The sequence below is a fragment of the Drosophila ananassae genome, chromosome XR (assembly GCF_017639315.1).
Source record: "Drosophila ananassae strain 14024-0371.13 chromosome XR, ASM1763931v2, whole genome shotgun sequence".
Taxonomy (NCBI): domain Eukaryota; kingdom Metazoa; phylum Arthropoda; class Insecta; order Diptera; family Drosophilidae; genus Drosophila; species Drosophila ananassae.
In genome coordinates this window covers 1,617,194-1,635,527 of record NC_057932.1, presented here as the reverse complement: position 1 = coordinate 1,635,527, position 18,334 = coordinate 1,617,194, and the positions used below count along the sequence as shown (strand labels likewise).

General features: G+C 40.3%; 1 protein-coding gene across 1 annotated transcript; it reads left to right on the top strand.

The window, feature by feature from the left end:
* Positions 1–12,536: 12,536 nt before the first annotated feature.
* LOC116656459 (probable ABC transporter ATP-binding protein NosF) lies at positions 12,537–16,286 on the top strand. The gene is made up of 4 exons (XM_032456113.2): positions 12,537–12,673; positions 12,728–12,925; positions 14,902–15,738; positions 15,795–16,286. Exons 2-4 carry the CDS (start codon positions 12,867–12,869, stop codon positions 15,982–15,984), a joined length of 1,086 nt encoding a protein of 361 aa, XP_032312004.1. The 5' UTR covers positions 12,537–12,673; positions 12,728–12,866; the 3' UTR covers positions 15,985–16,286.
* The last annotated feature ends 2,048 nt before the right edge of the window (positions 16,287–18,334 follow it).

Here is an 18,334-nt window from a genome sequence, read left to right as displayed (position 1 = left end):
GGATGTGGGGTATTTGAAGTCCTGGGCTGGTTTTCCTCAAGTACAGATGGTATGGTGGTTCGGCTGATTCCTTATCGGCCGGTCCTACTTGTGGTCCGTTTCACGGGAGCAACACTCGAAGTAGGTCAGATAACGCGGGGTCTACTTGAGGTCCGTTTCACGGGAGCAACACTCAAAGTAGGCTGGTATGCCGCGGGTTCTCCTTGTGGTCCGCTCTACGGGAGCAACACTCAAACCGTTTTGAACCGTTTTACGCAGGATCACTCGAAATAGGTCGATTTTAAGTGCCGTAGTTTAGACACTGAGTAACGAGACGATTCACTCTGATTTCGCAGCTATCTTTATTTCAGAAGAAAAATTCTTATATAAGATGCTAGCTTATACATAATTAAATTAAATAATATGGACGTGCTAAAACTTATGTTAATTCCAGTGCAGTGACTGGTCAAAGAAATCTACATTAACGCGAAAAGACGCTTTTTGCGATGAAATCGCTAATGTTTATATTGATTAATTAATTAACTAATTAATATAAAACACAACTCTTAAAACTCAAACTAAATCAACCTCGACTGCAATGAGCTTAAACGACGTTCGCACACAACGTCAACGTGAGCAAGACGAGAGACGGCTCTCAGTACAAAGAAACAATGCGTACTTCTCTTTTAAAGCAACCGAAAACCATGCAAGCTCTGATCAAGCGCGGTCAATTACCCCCAACTTGACCGAATTCTTAAACGTAGAGAGCGAGAGATCGCGTTCCTGCTCCCCCTCGATGTCTCTGCAGCCAAAGAGTGCAGTAACTAGCACCTCAATTTCTTTGACAACGTCAACAGTAACAACAACAACAACCGCAACTGTATCGACAGCGCGTTTAGCGACGTCATCAGCTAGCAGCGCAAATAGTAATACGTCCGCGCTGCCCGAAAACCAAAACAAAAACAATGACTATATTAAGCCGGCTGTACAGACTGGCATGGATCGCTACATCCAAATTGAGCTTATTGGTAAGGATAACTTCCACATAATACCCCGTGTAAAGGGCAACATTCGAGAAACAAAAGTTCAAATGAAGTCTGAAGATAACTACAGAGTATTATCAAAATTTCTTACCGAGAATAAAAAGAACTTCTACACGTATCAGCTAAAAAGCAGCAAGGGCCTGCAAGTCGTACTTAAGGGCATAGAGCCCGAAATAACGCCTGCAGAGATAAAAGAGGCGCTACAGGAGAAGAGTTTTAGCGCCAAGACAGTCTTTAATATCCTTAACAGGGATAGAAAGCCGCAGCCACTCTTTAAGGTTGAGCTCGAACCAGAAACCAAGCTCCTGAAGAAATACGAAGTGCACCCAATATACAATCTTTAGTACCTGCTGCACCGTAGAATTACAGTTGAGGAACCGCACAAACGCAATGGCCCGGTACAATGTGCGAACTGCCAGGAATATGGCCATACAAGGTCATACTGTAAACTGCGCCCGGTGTGTGTAGTTTGCGGAGAGCTTCATGACTCCGCACACTGCCCAGCGAGCAAAGATGACAACAACTCGAAAAAGTGTGGCAACTGCGGTAGCAATCACACTGCTAATTATAGAGGATGCCCAGTCTATAAGGAGCTGAAAAGTCGCATCCACCAGAAAGGAATAGCTGCCCGCACCCAAAGTGGACAGTTCACGGCGTGCAGATCAAACCCTGAAGTCTTCTTCTCGACTGCAGCCAGATCCTCACTAGGACCCATTAACTCTGACAAAAATGTGACATACGCAAGCGCCTTAAAATCAGGACTGGCGACACCTGCCTCAAGAAGCTCATCTCTGCAATCAGCATACCAAGAACCGACCACGGCTCAGCAACATCAACCAACAGAGCAGCCAAAAAGCAACTTTGAAGCTATGATATGCAGCCTACAACAAAGCCTGACGGAATTTATGTCGTTTATGCGCACAACTATGCAAGATTTAATGCAAACCAAAATCTATTGATTCAAATGCTGGTTTCACAACAATCCAAATAATGGCTTTCCTACGGATATCTACGTGGAACGCTAACGGCGTTTCGCAACATAAACTTGAGTTAGCTCAATTCCTACTCGACAATCATATTTCTCTTTCTTTCGCCATTGATTATTTTAATCTTACATGGCTACTATACAATCTAACTTACATACTACTTAAGAAATGCCTAACCAATAAGACCCTAAACGCTTGTTTATCTGAGCCCCACTTAGTTCGGAGGCTAGGCGGCAAAGTATTAAAAAATGATAATGCTCTATCAATAGGCTCGTTCAAAAGGTAATTGGCCCTACGACAAGCAATCCGAAAGGAGCAAACGAGCGAAGATCCCTCTGGGGCACATTGAAGTTTATAAGCTTCAATAACATGGGGCAATCAATGCTGCTAATTACTATGTTATTAATGAAAGTTAAAGCTGCCACAGTGCGCCGATCATCAAGTGTACATATGTGGAGGAGAAGGCACCGGCTGTGGTATGAGGGTAAAGGATCCACAAACCTTAAAGGGAGTAGTGCAAATTTTAAAAATTTTTTCTGCAACCGCTCAACTCTATTTGAACTTATTTTATTTGCGGGGCTCCAAATAATAGAGGCATATTCCAGCCTCGACCGGACGAATGCGGCGTAAACACTAAGCTTCGCGTACGGGCTCTTGAATTGGTCTGTGTGCCTCTTCACAAAACCGAACATGGCATACGCCTTAGGCATTATAAAGTCTAAATGGCTGGAAAATTTTAAATTTGAGTCAAAAAGGACGCCAAGATCAACCACTTCCTCCTTGAGCTGCAGGTCATGGTTGCCAATTGCATAGGAAGTACATAAGTCTAGCGCCCTCTTACTGTAACGAATGAAATGACATTTAGCTAAATTTAGAGGAAGGAGATTGAGGGCGCACCAAGAAGAGACTCGGCGCAAATCATCCTGCAGTAGATAACTATCCCTAATGCAGCTAATGGCCTTAAACACTTTAAGGTCATCCGCGTATAACAAAAAGTCCGAATAAAGAAAGCAAGAGGAAATGTCATTGATGAAAATGATGAATAGGAGCGGCCCCAAAGAGCTACCTTGCGGGAGGCCAGATGAGGCAATAAAGGGACTCGAGGTGGCATCACCAATGAGAACGTGGCATGGTCGGTCTGCCAAATAAGACTCAAACCAATTTAACATGGAGGAATGAACACCTAATCTGAACAATTTAGCAAGTAGGGCTGCATGGCAAACTTTGTCAAAGGCTTTAGAGAAGTCCGCATAAATGGCATCGACCTGACATCGGCGTTCAAAGGCTTCCAGGCAGTACTTAGAGAATACCACTAAGTTGGTTGTGGTGGATCGCCCAGGCAGGAATCCATGTTGATTGTGAGAAATAAAGTTACGAATCAAAAATGTTAACTTTTTGGTGACAATACGCTCAAGTAACTTGGCAATATTACATATCTTGGCTATAGGCCTATAGTTAGTGACGTCTGCCCTGCTGCCACCTTTATGAATGGGCGAGATCGAGGTAATTTTCTATCGAAAAGCAAACTTACCCGATGATAATGATAAAGTGAACTGAAGTTGCAGAGGTGTGGTTAAGGATGCAATACCCTTCCTAATGAAGAATGGGGAGATACCATCTAAGTCAGAATTAGAAATTTATTGAGGAATTCAAACTCCCGCTTATATTGCCGGTACAACTCACCAGCCATTAGTTCCCCTGTCTTTAGAAATCGCTTATAAAATTTATCCCTTCTATTCTTTAAGTTTTTTAGACCCTCAGTATACGAAGGCAGCTTGAACGACCTTCGAACCCTAACGGAGACATTATTGTCGATAATATTGAAAAGAGCAATCAAAAACTTGGTATAACAATCATCAATCGTGCCATCCGAAAAAAGGGAAACCCAATCAAAACTTACAATAGCATTATTAATAAGTGAAAGGTTAGACTCATTAAAGTGATAATAAGAAATAGGTGAGGGGGAATGCAGAAAACTATAAAATTCGATGTGTATCAACAATGGCTTATGGTGCATATCACACGGACTTAATGGTACATTACAATTTTCTACAATACTATGAACGACATTATTTAAAAATATCAGATCCAGAATTTTCGATAAATCATTATAAATATTATTCACTTGGGGGAGGCCCATGCTAAAAATATCATCCAAAACAACGATTTCATGCGATTGGTGAACATTGCTGGGTAACATGCCAAGGGACTCCGGGTCCCAAGTCCAAACAATAGAGCTCAAGTTGAAGTCGCCAGCAACCATCAGAGCCGTAGGGTCCTCCATGCTGCCACAGACACTGGCGATATTTTCCATATGCGCTTGATAAGTACTGAATGCGCTGTTTGGCGGGATATACGATGCAATGATGACGAAAGGGCCCTGAATGCCCTGGATTGAGACGGCTAGCTGGTCCAGTATAGGGTCGCCAACCATAAGGCTAACCACCGTGGCCAACATGGATCGGCGGATAGCAATAATCACACCACCTCCTCGCTCACAATGGGTGCTGGATGAATCACGGTCCTTTCTAAATACTTGAAACAATTTGGGTTCAAAGAACTCGGAGGAACTAAAGTTGCTATTGAGCCATGTTTCAACGAGAACGATTACATCAAAATCACAAACTGAAGAATTCAAAAGCACCATGCGGGATTTGGTCCGCATAAATAAATTTTTAACTCTACAGCTAAAGATATAGAGCTCATAGAGTTTTGAGCATCCACGCGTAGCGATGCTCTACACTCCAGACCATGATGTAAACAAACATTTCCTCCAGACGCCGAAAAGTGAGCACGAGTGGTCAGTCTCACAGTGGACAACACATCCAGGAGAGATAAGATAAACAGAGAGGGGCTCACAATAAGACGATAACGAACCATTTGTTGTTGCTGGAGGTCCATAAGCGAAGATAATATGCAAACGGCCCACCTTGGGATCAGCTGCTGTTGTTGGAGCAAATAGTGCATTGACGGGAGCAGAATAACGTAGGAAGTAACATCAACAGTATCCATAACTGCCAGCGCCGAATGTTGTTGGCGGCTCAGGAGAGGGAGAATATGATGACCGGTCGAGGAATATGAAGAGGGAAAAATAGCGGCTCCAGTGGCGCCGCTTACTTAGGGTTTTTTGACGCTCCAGGGTTTGATCGAGGGACTCTCGCAGGGAGGTCAATAAACTTAGCAGGCTCTCCATGAAGAAATCGAGTGACTTTTACCGACATGGGCCAGAAATCCACCTTGAAGACAGCGGGGAAATGTTGCTCGGGAACTCCCAATTTAAAGTTGACGAATTTTAGAGCGTTGATATCAGCATCTTTTTTAACCAATCTAGCACAGGCTATATAACTGGGGTCCAGGTGCAACTTATCAGCGACGTATTTGCACAGTGCCTCCGGTTGGGTAGCCGTTGCAAATTTACCAATGTGCAGGTATTTTAGAGTGGGAAGAACTTGGAGCTGCGCACAGCTTGGTGCATGTCCGACAATGCGCCTGCTAGGGTTATTTCTCTTATTTCTTGGGACAGCCACTTTTGACCCAGTGGGGATCTGGGCCAATGATGACTTTTTATTTTCGGCGTTAGTATAAATAGTAGGGGGTGTCACTCTTTGAGACCCCTCTGAAGCAGCCCTGGGCCCAGACGAACTTTCAAGAGCAAGATCCAATTTTGCATTGATGCTCATGTAAAGGGATTCCAGGTCCAAAACCTTCATATTAAGCTCATCAATTTTTGATTGAGAGTCGTTTCCAATGACGCAACTATCACATTGCCACAGTAAGTTTGGAATGTTTATTAGAAGTTTTATAGCCTCGGATGGTAAATCCACACAGTCTGTATGATAGGAACGGCGGCAGATCGATGAGCACCGAACGGCCTCACACCCACGAAGCTGCGTAGCAGTAACTTCCCCACTGCACTCCGAACAAACGAGCGGCGACATAGCAGAAAATAAACGTCCGAACGCAAAGAAAGCTACCTTTCAAACAAATACAATTTTCAACTACGAGGATATTCATTCTACGGAAAAAATCATCCAGATGGTAAAGCACATGGTGGGACTGGAATTCTAATCAGAAGCCGCATAAAGCACCATTATCAAAACAAATTTGCTAAAAACTACCTACCAGGCCACATCTATACATATACAACTAAACACTGGCAACCAACTTACACTAGCCGCCGTATACTGCCCCCCTCGCTTCAATATAGCTGAAGATGAGTTTATGCAGTTTTTCAACACACTTGGAGACCACTTCATAGCAGCAGGAGACTACAATGCCAAGCACACACACTGGGGATCCCGTCTCGTGACTCCAAAAGGGAAGCAGCTCTATAATGCAATTATTAAAGCCAAGAACAAGCTCGACTATGTTTCTTCTGGCACACCAACATACTGGCCGGCAGACCCAAAGAAACTACCAGATTTAATAGACTTTGCGATTACCAAAAACATCCCTAAAAATCTGATAAGCGCCAATTGCCTATCGGATCTTTCATCTGATCACTCGCCTGTCCTGTTTATTCTACTGCGACATCCAGGAACATTGGAACAACCATTAAAATTGACCTCACAGAAAACCAATTGGGTTAAGTACAGAAAATATATCAGCTCACACATTGAGCTAAGTCCTCATCTCCACGATGAAGCCAACGTAGACAGCTTTGTTAATTCACTTGAGTCTGTACTCGTCTCTGCAGCTCGAGCCTCAACATCGCAAACTATAAATACACAAAGCAATAAAAAGACAAATCTACAAATCGAACAGCTCGTCTTCGAAAAGCGGCGTTTACGTCGCGAGTGGCAACTCCACAGATCGCCATCTGCTAAGCAAAGCTTTAGGCATGCCTCACGTCAACTTACTAAAGCCCTACAGCAAGAAGAAGATTATGTCCACCGCCGCTATATAGAGCAATTGTCAACTTCTAGTACAAAACACTCACTATGGAGAGCTCACCCAACTCTAAGCTCACCGAAAGAAACCGTGATGCCTATTAGAAATCCCACAGGCGGCTGGGCGCGCAGCGATGCAGACAGAGCCAGCACGTTTGCCAATCACCTTAAAAATATCTTCCAACCAAATCCGGCCACTAGTGCCTTTACTTTGCCGACTTTACCATATGAGCCTCAGCTTCAACATGAACCAATCGAGTTTCGCCCAAACGAAATCGCCAATATCATCAAAAACCAACTAAATCCGAAAAAATCACCAGGCTGCGACCTCATAACTCCCAAAATGATCATTGAGCTTCCATATTGCGCCGTCTGCACTATCACCCAGCTCTTCAATGCTATCGCAAAACTTGGCCACTTTCCAGCGAGATGGAAAAAGTCTATTATAATAATGATAGCAAAGCCGGGAAAAGACCACACAATTCCCACGTCGTATAGACCTATAAGCCTACTTTCATGCTTATCTAAACTCGTTGAGAAATGCATTCTGACTCGTATAAACACATACCTAAGGATCCAGGAAGGAATCCCGTCACATCAGTTTGGGTTTCGTGAAAAGCACGGAACAATTGAGCAGGTCAACCGGATAACAGCAGAAATTCGGAATGCATTCGAAAAACGCGAGTACTGTACCGCAATATTTCTAGATGTCTCTCAAGCATTTGATAGAGTCTGGCTAGAAGGTCTAATGTACAAGATCAAGACAATGCTCCCTTGTAATACCCACAAGCTTTTAGAGTCTTACCTTTACGACAGAAAATTTGCTGTGAGGTGCAACACTGATATATCTGACGAATTCACTGTTGGAGCTGGGGTTCCTCAAGGAAGTGTACTCGGACCAACATTATATGTTCTCTTAACAGCAGACATCCCGACAAGCACACGACTAACAACATCTACGTTTGCTGATGATACAGCTATTCTTAGCCGCTCAAAATGCCCGATGCAAGCAACTGCTCAGCTAGCTCTTCATCTGGTGGATGTTGAAAAATGGCTATCAGACTGGCAAATTAAAGTAAACGAACAAAAATGCAAGCACGTTACGTTCACCTTGAATAGGCAAAACTGCCCGACCATTACGCTAAACAACACCCTACTCCCGCAAGCAAACGAGGTAACATATCTAGAAGTACACCTCGATAGAAGACTCACATGGTGTCGGCACATAGAAGCTAAAAGAACCCACCTAAAGCTAAAAGCCAGCAGCCTTCATTGGCTTATCAACGCTCGGTCTCCCCTTTGCCTTGAATATAAAGTCCTGTTGTATAACTCGGTACTTAAACCCATATGGACGTACGGCACCCAGTTATGGGGGAATGCCAGCAATAGCAATATTGACATAGTCCAGCGAGCTCAGTCGAAGATCTTGAGAACAATCACCGGGGCACCGTGGTACGTTCGCAACGAAAACACACATCGCGACTTAAACATTCTTCCAGTCAAAGATGTGATCGCAGAACAGAAGGAAAAGTACTTTAGCAAGCTATTGTCGCACTCTAACCACCTGGCGACAGGTCTAACAAGGTTGAGCAACCAATCACGACTTCGTCGCAATGACCTACCCACCCAGCGACCGTCTTGAGGAACGTGCAACCAGAATGCAGTATTAGTCTACTGTTAGTTAAATGTTAATGTTAAGATTTGAAAACTTATTGTTAGTCTCAAAATTAAGAGAAGATCCAATAAATAAAAGCAAAGTTTAATAAAAAAAAAAAAAAAAATTCCAGGGTCACCCACCTCTGAGTCTGCTGACTCAGATTGTTTGTTCATGTACTGCTTGTACATGCATTGTGGCATAGCTAGCTGGTTTTTGCTTGCTTCGGTCAGTCGGTCAATGCTGGTAATGCTGATTTTGCTTTTGGCGCCGTCTACTAGTGCTGGGTTATTAGGTTGGATATTGTTTTGTGCTTATTGGTAATAGGTTTGTATATTGCAACATGCTGATGCATATTGATTGGATTAAATTACAAAGTGTGCATTTAGGGTAGTAGGTCTGGAGACTCAATCCAATGCGGCTGTGCGTTGTTGTTGGACCGTCTCAGTGAACCGATGTGTACCCTTGCCCTAGAAAATATTGTGGATCTTAAAACTAATTACTAAAAATCGAATGTTAATACCAAAAAATTTTGAATCATGTGGGTGAGATCTCCAACATTGATAAGGTACCAACGATAATTCTATCCGGCCTGTTGTCTCCTTCGCCTTGTTGCGCGCCCTCGTAACTATTCTCCATGGGCATCCCAAGTAGTACTAGGCCTTCTTTCTGGTTGGTCAGTGCGCATACAGGACTCTTGGTCCTCTCTTGACCTTGCTTCTTGCTCCATTTTGGAGATGCATGTTACCCATGCCGAATAGGAGGTGACTTCCACTCCTTGAATTTCCTTGGTTACTGGCCCTTGCACTCTATGCGCTTCAGTTGTGTGTTGACAACCTTGGGCTTGTGGTTCGGGGTCCGTCTGCGGCTCTCCTTGTTGATCTTCCATGAGTGGGGAACTCTTCCGGATTTTACTATTCGCTCCTTGCCGATGCATGCAATCAAACTTTGTCGTGGCTCGTTAGCTTCCGGCGTTTATGCCGCCGTATTACCGACGATCTGTCATCTGCCTTGATATCAGGAGCTGATTCCGGGCGCACTGGCCCCATTACAATCCATCCAAGCGTGGTATTTTTTAGTAGTGGCTGTCCTTCTCCCAAATATGCCTGTTGTGGTCTCATAAGCTAGAAGATTATTTCGGCGCCCAACAACAGATCAATATTCTGGGGCTGCGTAAATTCAGGATCGGCTAGGCACAACTAAGGTGAGATATTTCTTGGTGCTTGAATAGGGTAGAATGGTTGATTGGGCAATATTTCCGGTAGTCCAACGACGTTGATTTGATCTTCAAAGTCAGTTGTTAATGATGATAGGGTCACCACAGCCTTTTTTCGTGATTTTTTAGTTGTTCCTCCCAGTGCGGCGATGTTCAGGGTTGATGGCTCCAATTGTAGTCCCAGTGTGTCAGACATCCTTCTGGTGATTATGTTAATCTGTGATCCAGAATCTAGGAGTGTGAGCATTGCTGAGGGGTTCCGGCTGGTCCATGTAAGCAGGGCTGTGGCTGAACACACCAATCGTGATGAACTGTATCGAAGTGGAGCAGCCGACGTATTTTCCTGCATTGTTACTTGACTGGTTGCCTGACGCTCAAGGTTTTCTAACATCTGCTTTAGAGATTGTCGATTGGTTGGATCGGTGACGGATAGTTCTAAAGATGATAGCGTGTGTGGGTCCAATCTTTCCTCAATGATGTGTATCAAGATTGGCTCCCAGTTGTCTGTTGACACCTTGAGTGCGTTGAGAGTGGCGATCGCTGAAGTCGATTGTGATTATTCGCTCAGAAACAAAAAGTATTCTGCTCGTACAACGTGAAATCTGTCATCGGTGTGTCCATCATTTTTTAAGGTGGGTTCCAGATCGATGAGATCATGGGATCCCGTGAAAATTTCCCTCTATAGCTCCTTCATGTGTTGTCTGATGTGTGAAGAAAATTCCCGTCCTTCGGTGCGGTTGCACATATCGTCTAACCGTCCTTCATGCCTTCGTTTTAGTGATGTTAATTGAGGGTCTTATCCCTCGTTTTCTCGTGATTGTGCCGTTGGCTCAAGATTTTCTCCTGTTTTCCGAGGCCTTTGAGATGGGCCTGACCCTGATGGGATTCCATCCAGCGCTTTGGCTTTTGTGAAATACTCATTTTCCAGACTTAGTGCTAGCTCATGGAGCTTGGCATCATTTTTTTTAAACTGGGTTCATGATTGAGTGAGCTGTTTGAGTCTCTCCTCGAAGTATCCTTCCTTTTGCTTTCGCTCTGCGGAGTCCTTAGTGAAGTTTCTGATTAGCCTTTGTATGGCTATGTTGCATTCAATTTGCTCATCAATGAGCATTTGGATAACAGGGTCTGATTCTGATCCCATGGTTGCGATGAAAGGTTTTTTTGTTTTAAGGATGAACTTTGTCGTTAATGTTTTCGACGGTTTCAACGACTGTTTTTGGACGACCTTCATTTTCGAGCGAGCGTCGGCCACGATTGAATTCATTATAACAGTTTTTCACAGTGCTATAGATGGTGCTCCATCGCCATACAAAGATTTAAGTTCATCGATGCACTCTTGTCGTGTTAATTCACGTCGAAAGCCGTGAAAAATTATTGTGCGAAAATGTTCGAATTAATTGCATTTTCTGCCAAATTGATTTTTTCAAGTCCCTGTAAAGAACACAAATTATGGCCGTATGTTAAAACGTTCTGAGCACGTTTCTGCTAAAACATGTCAAACTTCCCAATAAAAACGCCAGATGGCACCAGGCAACACTTAGTATGGCCAAGGCCAGAAATATATATAACAACCCTCGTATCAAATATCAAATGTTTTTTTTAGTCGCATATGACATTTTTTTAGGAATAACATGAAATCCGGTGGAATCCCGGCAATTCGCGATAACCGAACAAGCTTTGGCATTAAGCTAGAGAGCTTTCAGCCTATGTTCAAAGGCGAGCCCTCTTATTAGAAATTTGAATTACTCTGGCTCTGTCCATTTCATATGCACGTAAAATAAACTTTAATTTACCGTTTTAAATATATAATTTCGTGTTGTTATTTGGAACGTCATTGAAAAATCTCAATGACCAAAAAATGTTTTCCTTTCACTTCCGCACCCGCACTAGTTTCTTTTGGTAAAATGTTTTATAGCTCTCAAAAGTTTGCGTAAAAATCATTTTTTGAAAGGATACTTATGTTAATTATACCCTTGCAGAGGGTATTATAATTTTGGTCAAAAGTGTGCAACGCAGTGAAGGAGACATCTCCGACCCTATAAAGTATATATATTCTTGATCAGGATCACCTCCTGAGTCGATATGAGCATGTCCGTCTGTCCGTCTGTCCGTCTGTCCGTTTCTACGCAAACTAGTCTCTCAGTTTTAAAGCTATCGAGTTGAAACTTTGCACACACCCTTCTTTCCTTTGCAGGCAGTATATAAGTCGGAACGGCCGGGATCGGTCGACTATATCCTATAGCTGCCATATAACTGATTGATCGGAAATGCCATAACTTTGGGGTTTTTTAAGTTAGAGGGTTGGGACTTTCCACACATGTTATATTTGACCAAAATATCTTGTGTGCAAAATTTCATAAGGATCGGCCGACTATATCCTATAGCTGTCATAGAACGATCGAAATTGGCATAACTTTGGTGTTTTTTAAGTTAGAAAGATGGGATTTGGTACAGATTATTCTTTTGGCAAAATAATTCGATATGCCAAATTTCATAAGGATCGGCCGACTATATACGATCCGCTATATATCTAATAATATAAGATGCGTGGCGCCACCTAGCGGACTGCGACTGAACTGCAAGGGTATATCAACTTCGGCTCCGCCCGAAGTTAGCTTTCCTTTCTTGTTTTAAAACTACCATTTTAGAAAAGTGGCACTGGAGTTGAAAAAAAAGTTCAAGTATGATTTGGTTGGAAATTTCAACTATAACCTATTACCCATTTTTTTTTATAAAACTAAACTATTCTTTTAATATGATATAGATACAAATGAACAGAAATTTTATTATGTTCGCTACATTATTTCAACATACATTTTAACATTCATAACTTGGATATTCATTTATATTAGCCTAAGCTCAAAAAATTACAAGCACAGACTTCGAAAATATTATTTGGATATCTGGTAACTAATGTAAGAATCCTCTGAAATAAACTTATTAAATGAGCTTTATTATAGTTCTGATAGTCAATATGACCAGCATATTTTACATATTGCTCAGCCAAATGAGCTGGATGATACTTGGATAGAAGAAAAATCACGCGTTCGTACACTAGAACGTCATTATGTTCCTACTAAAGTTCTACATGTAGAAGAAATGAGCGTTTTTTTTGGACTTAAGTCCGTGCTTAAGCATATCAATTTCATGTTGGATCGGTATGTTATATTAAAAAATGTTACTTTTTATACCCTTGCATCGCAGTAAAGGAGACATTACCGATCCGATAGAGTATATATAATATATTAGGTTGTTTGGTAATGACATACCGGTTTCTTTATTGATTTTTGACGACGATTTTAACATAGTTAGCATGGTTCGATTTAAGTGCTATATGTACCGTTGTCTTCGATGATTTTCAGCCATTTGATAATTCTCAGCCATTTTGATGCTAACTTGTATATGACTCCTAAAAAAGTCCTCCTAAGAAATCCCTACTGGCAAAAAATTCGGCGATTCGATTTTCACAATCCTCCCTTGAACTCAATTTTTGACCATCGAAAAAATTTTGCATGGCCAAAAACAGATGGGAATCGCTTGGGGCAATGTAAGGACTATAAGGTGGATGCATAAACACTTCCCAACCAAGCTCCCGTAGCTTGTGGCGCATCACAAAAGATGTATGGGGCCTGGCGTTGTTATAATGGAACACAACGCCCTTACGATGTAATCTTCAATCGATCCAGTTGTTCACAGTAGAGGTCAGAATTGATGGATTGACCTTAGGGCAACACTTCATAATGGATAATTCCTCTAATATCCCACCATACCCTCAGCAACACCTTCTGAGCCGTCATTCCTGGCTTTGCCACCGTTTGAGACCTTTTACGCTTTATGTTGTTATATATGATCCATTTTTCATCACCAGTGACTAATAGATCCAGAAATGAGTCGAGTTTATTACGGTGCAACAAAGATTCGCATATTGATACACGGTCGAATAGGTTTTTTTGGGATAACTCATGAGGCACCCATACATCGACCTTTTTTGTTAAATTTTTCGACTTTAAATGCCTATAGACGGTTTCCGTGGTTAGTTGCTGCACCTCTGCGATGGTTCTAATAGTTATATGAGGATCTCGATCCACTATTTCCAATTTGTCATTGGTCGTCCGGAAGGCTTGGGTGTTTCGGTATAAAAATTGTCACTTCGGAATCGCCTAAACCACTGTAAACTGTTCGGCAGTTTGAATCGAAAGTTTGTTATCTCCTAAGACAGCAATAATCTGTCTGCGAGATTCTGCAGCAGTTTTTCCCTGTGCGAAATAAAATTTCAAAATTACCCGAATTTCTTATGAACTACATTTCAATCGATTGTAATTTTTTAACGTGGAAGCTCATGTAAACAAACTATATGTCAAAGGTTTTAAAAGTGTTACCAATACCTTTCAAACGATATACAGGTTTGCCAGATACGATTATATTTGATTTCACAAGCGAAGCGCAAAATTTGAATGTAAAAACCGGTATGTCATAACTAAACAACCTAATATTATAAATCCAGATCGGCTCCCGAGTCGACATAAGTATGTCAGTCTGTTTCTACACGAACTAGTATCATAGTTTTAAAGCGTGGTCCATCAAACTTTGCAAATAACATTCTTTGCCAGGAATAAAAGGCCTGAAATCTGTCCACTATATTCAATAGGTGCGGTGATATCCTATGGTGTCTTTTAAGATAGAAGCTTGGGACTTTATAAAAATTTTATTTTTGGAAAACTAATACGATCTACCAAATTTCATAAGGAACGGCCGAGTAAATACTGTAGCTGCCATATAACTGAACGATCGTAAATTACACATCTTTGGTGTTTTTAAAGCTAGAAGGACTTAGAAGTTAGAAGCACTTTTATATGAATTTTATTTTGAACCAACTGCCTAGATCTACCAAAATTTATATAGATCGGCAGACTAAAGCTTCCATAGCTCCCGTATAACTGAATGATCGGAAGTTACACAAGCTAGAAGTTTTGGGATATATTGATCTCAAGAAATTAATTTTATAATAAAATTCTCACAAGCATCGGTAAACTTTTAACAATATACTGCAAGGGTATATCAACTTCGGTTTCGCCCGAAGTTTATTATTTACATATAATATTTAAACATGTTTTTTTTAATGCTTTTTTTTTAGCTTTCAAGTACTTAGTATTTTTGGAGGTAATGGGTCTGGAAAATCGGTCCTGCTTAAGTCAATTTTAGGAATTTTACGTCCTAGCTCAGGTCACGTAAGCTCCTCAAATAAGGGACAAACTCCGTATAATAATCCTAAAGCTCACATCTTCATTGGCTATTGCTCACAAGAGGCAGACATTATCGAATCATTAACCATTCTTGAAACTATTTATATATTGCTCAGAATTCGCCGCTTCTACGGAATGAGCTTAAAAAGTGAAGCATTGGAATTATGTAAAGCTTTCAATTTATTTAGTCACCGATTTAGTTTAGCTGTTACCTGTAGTCGTGGAATAAAAAAACTTTTAAGTATTGCAATAGCCTTAATGAGCAATTCTAATCTTATTTTAGTAGATGACCCTTTTTCGTACCTTGATGTGATTAATCAAAATACTATTCATTATTTAATTCAAGAATTGTGTAGTCGCGGTCATTCTGTTATTTATACATGCTCGGATACTGAATCGTCTTCCTTGTCTCTGCAAATAGCTGCTATTAGTCGACTTGGCTTGGCTGCTTTTGGTGAACGTCAGCATTTACAACCGAATTTTTATTCTTCTTATTACGTCATTGAAACCAGAATATATATTAAGGAGCCTGAAAATTTTAGTTATTTTCATTTGGAAAATGTTCCGAAACCTATGAAACAAGAAGAACTTGATCCACTTTTATTGTTGGATTCGACAAATAGTGGAAGTAATATTTCATCTGGTATAGGCAAAGATACTTCAGACAAATTAAAATACTTGAAAGTTTGCGATCTTATAGAAACCATTTTTCCACATGCCATTATAAAGTGCGTAAGAATTTTTTTTTTTTATTTCCCGTTTTCAAAAGTTAATTATTTTGTAGGTATATAAGCCTTCCGAATGTATGCTTTTGGTTGTCCAGTCATATATATTCCATGTCGCAAGTTCTAAAAATACTTCACGAGTATAGGCACAACTTTTATTCCTATTCAATATCTCAGCCATCAGTAAGCACTGCCTATCTTCAAATTTCTTCTCATTCAGTACATAAAAAATCTTATTCATATCCTTAAACTAAATTATTGATATAAATTTCATTTAAAAAAGAGTCCTTGTTACTAAACAATTTTTTCACAAGAATATAAATCAATTTAATAAAAAACGCTGCCATTAAAGTGACAATCAAAAAAATTCAAAGTTTAATAAATAACAGGATTATATTTTACAAAAATGGATGCTGAAATCCGTGGATGCTGAAATCCTGCTGAAAATGAAACTGAAATAGTAATAATCCTGCTATACTAAGCACACACTGCTACATTTTAGGTGCACTTAAATATAATGATATTATAAAGACAAGCTTTAATCATATACTCAGGTAAGCAATTAATTTATGGACTTGTTACTTAATTTATCTAAAAAATTATCTCTAAATTAATTCCTTAAAATAACCGGAAAAAAACTTCATCATGCTCTTTTACTTCGGTGGTATTATCACTTTGGTCGTAATTGTGCAACACGGTAAACCTACTTCCGACCCTATTATAAAAGTATATATAATCTTGAACAGGATCACCTCCTGAATCCATATAGACATATGAGCTTCCTCTATTTTCTTAAAGCGAACAGACGCGTTTTTATTAAATTTCATATTGGATAACTTAAAACAACCACGGTGGTTTACTTATAATTATATACAACATTTTGATATAATTCAAATATCCGAATCGCTTTGCGTGTGTATATTTGGGCTGAATGAAAAGACGTATCTTAGACGGGTATATTTGGAGACTAAATAATATATTTATTAACATTCTTCCAAGCATAACTCTGCTTTTTTGTATTTTTCTGTGTTACATCTACTGTCGCTCAACAGAGAATCTTATCTCTATTCTTTATAGTTTTACTTACCCACAATAAAAGCTCTCTTTAATCTCTTTTTCGTTTCCCTGGTACAGTGCTTCAAGACACTTAAATATTGAAATAAAAATAATTTAAAAGTAATAATAATAAATAAAAAACAAGAATGGAAAGCTAACTTAGGGCGGAGCCGAAGTTGATAAACCCTTGCAGTTAAGGTTGTTCCATTACCGATCGTTCAGTTATATGGTGTCTATAAGATATAGTCGGCCGATGCTTATGAAATTTGACAGATGGGATTATATTGCCCAAAATGGAATCCGTAGACAGTTCCATCATTCTAGCTCAAAAAACCCCAAAGTTATGCCAATTCCGATCGTTCAGTTATATGGCAGCTATAGGATATAGTCGGCCGATCCTTATGAAATTTGGCAAATCGGATTATTTTGCCCAAAATGGAATCGGTATCACCCAGCTTTTTAACTTAAGAAACACCAAAGTTATGCCAATTCATCGTTCTATGAAAAATATATATGCTATAATTTTCATCGTTTTATGATATATAGGATATAGCCGGCCGATCCTTGTGAAATTTTGTAGATAAGATATGTTGGCCAAATATAACATGTGTAGAAAGTCCCAACCATCTAACTTTAAAAAAATCAAACTTATGGCATTTCCGATCAATCAGTTATATGACAGCTATAGGATATAGTCGACCGATCCCGGCCGTTCCGACTGCCTGCCAGGAAAAGAAGGATATGTGCAAAGTTTCAACACGATAGCTGTGAAACTGAGAGACTAGTTTGCGTAGAAACCAACAGACAGACGGACAGACGCACATGCTCATATCGACTCAGAAGGTGATCCTGATCAATAATATATATACTTTATAGGGTCGGCCTTCATTGCGTTGCACATTTTTAACTAAAATCATAATACCCTCTGAAAGGGTATAATAACACAGGCCGAAAGAAAAAATCTTCACGCTTAATTTCACCTGCTCCATAACCTTCAGGCTCCCCTGATACAACGTAAAGTACAAACATAGGTTCCATCACCTACATTTTCCGCGGTACACCTAAGAAAAGAGTATGATCAAATGTTACTATAATTGAATCATTTATGCCATGTAATTGCGTTGACCGTCATTTTTTTTAGTACATATATTTTTTGAAATGTATGTGTACAGACTAAAATAAAAGAAGAAAGGAAAGCTAACTTCGGGCCGATCCTTATAAAATTTGGCAGATCGGATTAGGTTGCCCAAAATGGAATGTGTATATATTTAAGGTGTAATAAAATTGTTTTAATGCGATGTTCGTTTCCTCGCATGCAGTACATCAGATCAATCAAATTCCGAAATTAACTTATTTAATTTCATAAAGTCAGCCTTACGGAACAAACGAACTTTATGAGATTTAGGTGTAGACTTAGGGTTAAGCTATTTTTTTCGATTAAAACCTCAAGAGTGGGATGATATGGATCCTCAGGTTTAGAAAGAGGCAAAGTTCTGGAAAGAGGTAGTCCATTAGGATTAGAAACGAAACATAAGTCCAATAG